We start from the raw sequence: 10,000 nt of genomic DNA on the forward strand, positions 1-10,000 counted from the left end.
AATTGAGATATTGGGCTGAAATTTGGCACAGATACAACTTTTTGCTGCATGCTGGTTAGGTTCTTGAACGGGCCTAATCGGACCATATTTGGATATAGCTGCTACATAGACCGATCTGCCGATAAAGGGTCTAATGCCCATTAATGCTTTGTTTTTCATCCGATTTTGCTGAAATTTGAAACAATGACTAGTTTAAGACTTTCCGACATCTGATCCAAATATGGATCAAATCGGACTATATTTTAATATAGCTGTCATATAGACGGATTTGCAGATAAAGAGTCTGAAGATCATAAAAGCTCTACTTATTACCCGATTTCGCTGAAATTTAAAGCTGTGAGTTATTTTACAGCTCCCAACATAGAACCCGAACATAGTTCAAATCTAAATATATTTAAATATAGCTGCCATATAGTCCGATCTGCCCATAAAGGGTCTGAACCCCATAAAAGCTTTATTTTTCATCCGATTTCGCTGCACCAATGTATTTGGTCCAAATCGAAACATATTTCGATATAGCCGCTATGGGTCACAAGGTATGCATTTTTCACCGGATTTTGTCGAAAGGTGATTTACATGGCTATCCAAAGTTCGGCCCGGCCGAACTTTATGCTTTTTACCAGTTTTCAAGTGGTTTACTGTTTACATTCTACTGCTATTATATTGAACACCAATGTAAATTGGCTTTCCAATAAGACACGAAAAAATGAACTTGAAACCAAGCAAAGTATTTAATAGCAGTGTTTATTGAATTGGTGTTTATTGCTTCTCCATTACATTTCACTTGAGCAAGACATTCCCAAAATCCACTAAAGCTGTTCTCCTGTTTATGGTCTGTATTGGTGTCCTCTCATTTGCTGCATCTATTGGCAATCATTGACAAGGTCCTTTTTGTTGAATTGCAGCAAGACCAATTCATAGGTCAATATGGTGCCAGCCACCTAAGCAAACAGTGAGAAAAAATTGAAAAAAAAAAAGTTTAACAGAAGCAGAACAAACCAAGAGAAAAAAAAACGGAACAAGAAAGGAAGTGGAAGGGTGCACAAAAAGGACACACAAAAAGCATTAGTCTGCAAACAAAGTATGTTTGTTGACAATCTGAGAGTTTTTAAAATCCCATGAAAGTTAAAAATACTTTTCAACGAAGATTTATACACTCTGTGTGTGGGTGCTGATATATACAGACGCACTCTCTTCTTCTCTCTCTCTCATCCCTGGTCCAATGTTCACTCACACATACACAAGTCAACAATTTAAATGTTACAGCGTGCGTTAAGAGGATTTAAGACACACGCACACATATGAGATTAGCTTTTTATGGCATTTTTTTATCCCATTATCCATTATACTTACGGAGAGCACCATACTTCGTGTTAAATAGAAAAATTTCATTCCCGACAATGCCGTGCAATCCGCATTAACTTCCTCGGAAAAACGTTTGAGCTATTGAGTGGGCAAACATGAACAAGAACACAACAGAAGAAACCAGAACAGAACCAGAAATAAATATGAGTTATGTATGTCTCATATGCTCGTTATCGCTTAGGCATGGTAAATTAAATTGTAGATTTATCTAACAAAGAGACAATTAATTTTTAACATGGCAGTAATAATACAATAGAAATGACAAATGATTATATTATTTTTAAATTAGTGCTCTAGGCCGTTTTCGCATATTTCATAATAATGACTTTTTCTCATTTAAAACAAGCTCGAATTAGTTGAAGTCGGACAAAGTCGGACAAAACCGGCTTTTTGATACCCCACAGTAAAGATATGGGCAAATTACCTTAAAAGAAGTAAACAAGTAGGAGCGTGCTAAGTTCGGCCGGGTCGAATCTTATATACCCTCCACCATGGATCGCATTTGCCGAGTTCTATGGGCGGTATCTCTTTTTAGCCAAACAAAGAATATTGAATAAGAACTGTTATGCTATTGGAGCTATATCAAGTTATAGTCCAATTCGGACCATAAATGAATGCTGAACATTGTAGAAGTCATTGTGAAATATTTCAGTTCATTCGGATAAGAATTGCGCCTTGTAGGGGCTCAAGAAGTAAAATAGAGAGATCGATTTATATGGGAGCTGTATCAGGCTATTAATCGATTCAGACCATATAAGACACGTGTGTTGAAGGTCATGAGAGAAGCCGTTGTACAAAATTTCTGCCAAATCGGATGAGAATTGCGCCCTCTAGAGGCTCAAGAAGTCAAGATCCCAGATCGATTTATATGGCAGCTATATTAGGTTATGTAACGATTTGAGTCGAAACTAGCACAGTTGTTGGAAGTCATAACAAATCACTTCATGCAAAATATCAGCCAAATCGGATGAGAATTACGCCCTCCAGCGGCTCAAGGAGTCAAGGTCCAAGAGCGGTTTTAATGGCAGCTATATCAGGTTATGTATCGATTTACGCCATACTTGGCACAGTTGTTGGAAGTAATTTCAGGTTATGTACCGATTTGCGCCGTAACTAGCACAGCTGTTAGAAGTCATAACAAAACACCACGTACAAAATTTCTGTCAAATCGGACGAGAATTGCGCCCTCTAGAGGCTCAAGAAGTCAAGATCCCTGATGGGTTTATATGGCAGCTATATCAGGTTATGGACCGATTTGAATCATTCTTAGCGCAGTTATTGGAAGTCATAGCGAAACACGTCGTGCAAAATTTCATTCCAATCGGAAAAGAATTCCACCCTCTAGAGGCTCAAGAAGTCAAGACCCAAGATCGGTTTATATGACAGCTATATCAGTTTATGAACCGATTTTAACCATACTTGGCACAGATGTTTGAAGTCATAGCGAAACACGTCGTGCAAAATTTCATTCCAATCGGAAAAGAATTCCACCCTCTAGAGGCTCAAGAAGTCAAGACCCAATATCGGTTTATATGGCAGCTGTATCAATACATGGACCGATATGGCCCATTTACAATCCCAACCGACCTACACTAATAAGAAGTATTTGTGCAAAATTTCAAGCAGCTAGCTTTACACCTACGAAAGTTAGTGCGCTTTCGACAGTCAGACGGACGGACCGACAAATCGGTACATAACCTGATATAGCTGCGATATAAGCCGATCTTGGGTCTTGATGTATTCAGCCTCTAGAGGGCGCAATTCTTGTCCGAATTGACTGAAATGTTGCACGTGGTGTTTTGGTGTCACTTCCAACAACTGTGGCTAGTATGGCGTAAATCGGTACATTACCTGATGTAGCTGTCATATAAACTGATCTGGAATCTTGACATCTTCAGCTTTTAGAAAGCGCAATTCTTATCCCAATTGGCTGTAATTTTGCATGTGGCGTTTTGGTATCACTTCCAACAACTGTGCCAAGTACGATTCAAATTGATTCATAATCTGGTACTGCTGCTATATGAACCGATCTTGGATCTTGAGTTTTTGAGCCGCTAGAGGGCGCAATTCTCATCCGATTTGGATGAAATTTTGCATGAGGCGTTTTGGTATCACTTCCAATAACTGTGCCAAGTACGATTCAAATCGATTCATAATCTGGTACTGCTGCTATATGAACCGGTCTTGGATCTTGAATTTTTGGCCGCTAGAGTGCGCAATTCTCATCCGATTTGGATGAAATTTTGCATGAGGTGTTTTGTTACGATTTCCAACAACTGTGTTAAGTATGGTTCAAATCAGTCCATAACCTGTTATAGCTGCCATATAAACCCATCTGGGCTCTTGACTTCTTGAGGCACTAGAGAGCGCAATTCTTAGCCGAGGTGGCTGAAATTTTGCATGAGGTGTTTTGTTATGACTTTCAACAACTATGTTAAGTAAAGTTCAAATCGGTCTATAACCTGATATAGCTGCCATATAAACCGATCTTGAATCTTGACTTCTTGAGGCACTAGAGAGCGCAGCTATCCGATTTCGCTGCAATTTTGCAAGCTGTGTTTTGTTATGACTTTCAACAACTGTGCCAAATATGGTTTTAATAGGCTCATAACCTGATATAGCTATCATATAAACCGATATGGGATCATGACTTCTTGTGCATCTGCAAATTGAAAATTTTTCTCATAAATATTCCATTCAGGAATAGTAGCGCAAACTTCTCACATATCACTGAGTGCAGTCCGATTCAAGTTTAAGCTCAATAATAAGGGTCCTCCTTTTTATAGCCGAGTCTGCACGGTGTGCCGCAGTGCGACACCTCTTTGGAGAGAAGTTTTACATGGCAAAGTACCTCACAAATGTTGCATTAGGAGGGGAAAACCACCGCTAACATTTTTTTTCTGATGGTCTCGCCAGGATTCGAACACAGGCGTGTAGCGTCATAGGCGCACATGCTAACCTCTGCGCTATGGTGGCCTGCACATGGCATCTTGGGCATGTCGCAATTATTATCCGATTTGGGATGAAATTTTGTACTGCGACTTTTCTCATGAACTTCAACATACGTGTCAATTATGGCCTGAATCAGTCTACAGCCTGATATAGCTCTCATACAAACCGATCTCCCGGTTTTTCTTCTTCAGACCCCTAGGGGTGCAATTTTTATTCGAATTGCCTGAAATTCTGCACATCGACTTTTACTATGGTCTCCAACATTCAGTTCCATTATGGTTCGAATCGGACTGTAACTTTTTTTTCTTTAAACATTCCCTTCATAATCAAGGAACACTTATTTTCAGCAAACAACAAACTTTTCAGCAGTCAGCCTGCTGTTCCGAAATTGCAGAACTACTGCTGAAATAGCAGAACTACTGCTGTTATAGCAGAACTTCTGCTGTAATAGCAGAACTACTGCTGTAATAGCAGAACTACTGCTACAATAATAGCAAAATTACCTACAAATATTCAGCAGACAATGTTTGCTATTTTCAGCAAACTTTATTCTGTGAGTGTAGTATCATTACAAAGATTTAAGGTGCTATACGCAAACATGTTATTCACTTTGAGGTGTTCTAGTTGGACTACAATAGGCGGTTGTGATTTTCCAACCAAATAAAATGTAATCACTCTGCGACTTCATTATGTATGACTTATTATACCCACCACCGAAGGATGGGGGTATATTCATTTTGTCATTCCGTTTGCAACACATCAAAATATCCTAAGACGATCTAGCCATGTCCGTCCGTCTGTCTGTTGAAATCACGCTGCAGTCTTTAAAAATAGAGATATTGAGCTAAAATTTTGCACAGATTCTTTTTTTGTCCATAAGCAGGTTAAGTTTGAAGATGGGCAATATCGGACTATATCTTGATATAGCCCCCATATAGACCGATCCGCCGATTTAGGATCTTAGGCCTAAAAAAAGCCACATTTATTGTCCCATTTTGCTGAAATTTGGACCAGTGAGTTGTGTTAGGCCCTTCGACATCATTCGTCAATTTGGCCCTGATCGATCCAGATTTGGAAATAGCTGCCATATAGACCGATCCTCCGATTTTGGGTCTTAGGCCCATAAAAGCCACATTTATTATCCGATTTTGCTGAAATTTGGGACAGTGAGTTGCTTTACGCCCTTTGATATTTTTCTTCAACTTGGCTCTGATCGGTTCAGATTTGGATATAGCTGCCATAAAGACCGATCCTCCGATTTAGGGTCTTAGGCCCATAAAAGCTTCATTTATTATCCGATTTTTGTGAAATTTGGGACAGTGAGTTGTGGTAGGCCATTCGACATCATTCGTCAATTTGGTCCAAATCGGTTCAGATTTGGATATATCTGCCGTATAGACCGATCCTCCAATATAGGGTCTTAGGCCCATAATAGCCACATTTATTACCCGATTTTGCTGAAATTTAGAACAGTGAGTTCTGTTAGGCCCTTCGACATCATTCGTCAATTTGACCCAGATCGGTTCAGATTTGGATGTAGCTGCCATACAGACCGATCCTCCGATTTAGGGTCTTTGGCCCATAAAAGCCACATTTATTATCCGCTTTTGCTGAAATTTGGGACAGTGAGTTGTGCTAGGCCCTTTGACATCCTTCTTCAATTTGGCCCAGATCGGTCCATATTTGGATATAGCTGCCATATGGACCGATCTCTCGGTTTTAGGTATTGAGGCCATAAAAGGCGCATTTATTGTCCGATATAGCTGAAATTTGAGATAGTGAGTTGTGTTAGACGCTTCGACATCTTTCTTCAATTTGGCCCTGATCGGTTCAGATTTGGATATAGCTGCCATATAGACCGATCTCCCGATTTAAGGTAATGGGGTCATAAATGGCGCATTTATTGTCCGATTTTGCCGAAATTTGGGAAAGTGCGTTGTGGTAGGCTCTTCGACATTTTTCTGCAATACGGCACAGATCGGTCCAGATGTGGATATAGCTGCCATATAGACCGATGTCTCGAATTAAAGTCTAGGCCCCATAAAAGGCGCATTTATGATCCGATTTTTACTTGTTTTTAAATAATCTCAGCAGCCAAAGCTTTCGGTGGCATTTGACAATGAGCTGTCAGTAAAACAAATATCATATACCTGTCAGTTTGATAGATATACCGGTGGGAATTTAGTTACACTTTGTGGCAGAAACTTGATTACATGATGTTTGGCAGATGGTTTGAATGAATGGAAACAAATGAAATTGAAAACCTTCTGTTTGTTCTATTCCCATATACATCCTGGCCATCACATTGGCATTTAAAACCGCTGTATACAGCTCAACTTTTTCTTCCGCCTACCCCTTTTATTTTGAACGCTAAACGATTCTTTTGTTTTTTTTTTCGGGAATTTGGGCACCGCCATCATTATTTATAGATGCGCCTATCTGCCAATTAGGATGGCATTCAGCAAACACACATTAAATATTCAATTGTGGTTGTACACAAGTTTTGTGAAATATTTGACGGCAATCAATCAATGAAACTTTGACATTTTTCTCTTTTGTTTTTTCGAGCAAACCAAATGAAAGGGGAAAATTGATATGATAACCTTAGGGGGATTCAAAGGGGGAAAGCAAATAAACTTTAATATGAGCTCGCTTAAAAGGACAAACTTTTCCAATTCAATCAAATGGCATTTGTTGGAAGAACGCACACCTTTAGAGACAGCCTCAACATCAACGAAAAGAGTGCCATTAAAATGTTAAGCAAATATTTTATTTGTATACCACAGTCGACTGTTTTCAAATCAAATAAAATGGATATTGTGGAAAAGAGTTGGCGTTTGGCATTCAGAGATATGAGTAATGAGGAGAAACTTTGATGTTCAGTTTGAAAACATGTTTAAAAAAACATTTGTCAAGGCTCGATGTGCAGTAGTTTATATTAAAAGTTGGAATTTTATATCACCATAATGATGATCAAATAACAGGTAGTAGCTGCTGAAAAGCAGATTTTAGAAAATGTTGCTTGATGTAGTTTTAAAGCTACATGGGGTCTATACATTTGGCAGATTTTGGCTTTAAATCTAACTAGAAAGAGCGTGCTAGGTTCGGTCGGGCCGAAACTTGTATACCCTCCACCATGGTCGAATCTGTCGAGTTCTTTGCGCAGAATCTGTTTTTAGGCAACCAAAGTATAATGCATAAGGACGGAAGAGCAGCTATATCAAGTTATAATCCGATTCGGTCCTCAAGAAGCGAAATCGGGAGAACGGTTTACATGGGAGCTCAAGAAGTCAAGACCCAAGATCGGTTTATATGGGAGCTGTATGAAGCTATAGATCGATTTGAACCATACTTAGCACAGTTGTTGGAAGTAATATCGAAACACTATGTGCAAAATTTCAGTCACATCGGACGAGAATTTCGCCCTATAGAGGCTCAAGAAGTCAAGACCCAAGATCGGTTTATATGGCAGCTATATCAGGTTATACACCGAATTGAACCATACCTAGCACAATTGTTGGAAATGATATCAAAACACCTCATGCAAAATTTCAGTCAAATCGGATAGGAATTGCGCCCTTTAGAAGGTCAAGAAGTCAAGACCCAAGATCGGTTTATATGGCAGCTTTATCAGGTTATGGATCGATTTGAACCATACTTGGCATAGTTGTTGGAAGTAATATCAAAACACTATCTGCAAAATTTCAGTCAAATCGGACGAGAATTTCGCCCTATAGAGGCTCAAGAAGTCAAGACCCAAGATCGGTTTGTATGGCAGCTACATCGGTTGGTATGGCAGCAATATCAGGCTATGGACCTATTAAGACCATACTTCGCATAGTTGTTGGAAGTTATATTAAAACACTATGTGCGAAATTTCAGTCAAATCGAATAAAAATTGCGCCCTCTAGAGGCTCAAGAAGTCAAGAACCAAGATCGGTTTATATGACAGTTATGGACCTATTTGAACCATACTTGGCACAGTTATTGGATATCGTAACGAAACACGTCGCGCAAAATTTCATTCCATTCGGATAAGAATTGCGCCCTCTAGAGGCTCAAGAAGTCAAGACCCAAGATCGGTTTATATGACAGCTATATCAGGTTATGGACCTATTTGAACCATACTTGGCACAGTTATTGGATATCATAACGAAACACGTCGTGCAAAATTTCATTCCATTCGGATAAGAATTGCGCCCTCTAGAGGCTCAAGAAGTCAAGACCCAAGATCGGTTGGTATGGCAGCTATATCAGGTTATGGATCGATTTGAACCATATTTCGTATAAATGTTGGAAGTGATAACAAAACACTTCATGCAAAATTTCTGTCAAATCGGACGAGTATTGCGCCCTCTAGAGGCTCAAGAAGTCAAGATCCAAGATCGGTTTATATGGCAGCTATATCAGGTTAATGACCGATTTGGACCATACTTAGCACAGTTTTTAAAAATGATATCAAAACACTGTGTGCGAAATTTCAGTCAAATCGGACGAGAATTTCTCCCTATAGAGGCTCAAGAAGTCAAGACCCAAGATCGTTTTGTATGGCAGCTATATCAGGTTATAGACCGATTTGGATCATACTTAGCACAGTTGTTGGAAGTGATATCAAAACACTATGTGCAAAATTTCCGTCAAATCGGATGAGAATTGCGCCCTCTAGAGGCTCAAGAAGTCATGACAGAAGATCGGTTTGTATGGCAGCTATATCAGGTTATGGATCGATTTGAACCATACTTCGTATAAATGTTGGAAGTGATAACAAAACACCTCATGCAAAATTTCAGTCAAATCGGACGAGTATTGCGCCCTCTAGAGGCTCAAGAAGTCAAGACCCAAGATCGGTTTGTATGGCAGCTATATCAGGTTATAAACCGATTTGAACCATACTTAGCACAGTTGTTTGAAGTGATATCAAAACGTTATGTGCAAAATTTCAGTCAAATCGGATGAGAATTGCGCCCTCTAGAGGCTCAAGAAGTCAAGACCCAAGATCGGTTTGTATGGCAGCTATATCAAAACATGGACCGATTTGGCCCATTTACAATCCCAATCGACCTACACTAATAAGAAATATTTAGGCAAAATTTCAAGCGGCTAGCTCTACTACTTCAAAAGTTAGCGTGCTTTCGACAGACGGACCGACGGACGGACGGACAGACGGACAGACGGACGGACAGACGGACGGACAGACGGACGGACAGACGGACGGACAGACGGACGGACAGACGGACGGACAGACGGACGGACAGACGGACGGACAGGCGGACGGACGGACAGACGGACAAACGGACGGACATGGCTTGTTCGACTTAAAATGTCACGACGATCAAGAATATATATACTTTATAGGTTCTCAGACGCATATTTCGAGGTGTTACAAACACAATGACGAAATTAGTATACCCCCATCCTATGGTGGTGGGTATACAAATGTTTAATTGATTTATACCCAGCTGAACATTTTTACTCTGTCCAGTCAAAGCCTAAAACCACCATCCGACTTGAAACAGGTGTCTTTGACTCCGTTTCACTTTTTGTTACTTCAGTATCACTGTGGCACTTGCCTTCTTTCGTTATTTTCCTCAAAAAAAATTTAAAGTGCCATTAAAATTTAAATACCTTTATATTTGACTTAATAAAAGGGTTGCCTTTTTCTTCTTTTTTGTTGGTTTTGTAT

At 39.7% G+C, this 10,000-nt stretch overlaps 1 protein-coding gene across 6 annotated transcripts in view; it reads right to left on the reverse strand.

The window, feature by feature from the left end:
• Positions 1-707: 707 nt before the first annotated feature.
• The window catches only part of LOC106094816 (gustatory receptor for sugar taste 64e), a 23,835-nt gene continuing 14,542 nt past the window's right edge, over positions 708-10,000 (reverse strand). For 3 of the 6 annotated variants that reach the window (XM_059370982.1, XM_059370976.1, XM_059370983.1), the window contains 2 exons: positions 1,354-1,443; positions 708-941 (listed from right to left, as the gene is read on the reverse strand). In XM_059370982.1, coding sequence (XP_059226965.1) covers positions 864-941; positions 1,354-1,443 — 168 coding nt within the window. In that variant the 3' untranslated portion in view covers positions 708-863. Of the gene's footprint in view, positions 942-1,353; positions 1,574-10,000 lie in introns of those variants that run through there. The other 3 variants (XM_059370980.1, XM_059370977.1, XM_059370979.1) reach the window with 2 other exon arrangements.

This window comes from Stomoxys calcitrans, chromosome 1, assembly GCF_963082655.1.
Source record: "Stomoxys calcitrans chromosome 1, idStoCalc2.1, whole genome shotgun sequence".
In the NCBI taxonomy this organism is placed as follows: Eukaryota; Metazoa; Arthropoda; class Insecta; order Diptera; family Muscidae; genus Stomoxys; species Stomoxys calcitrans.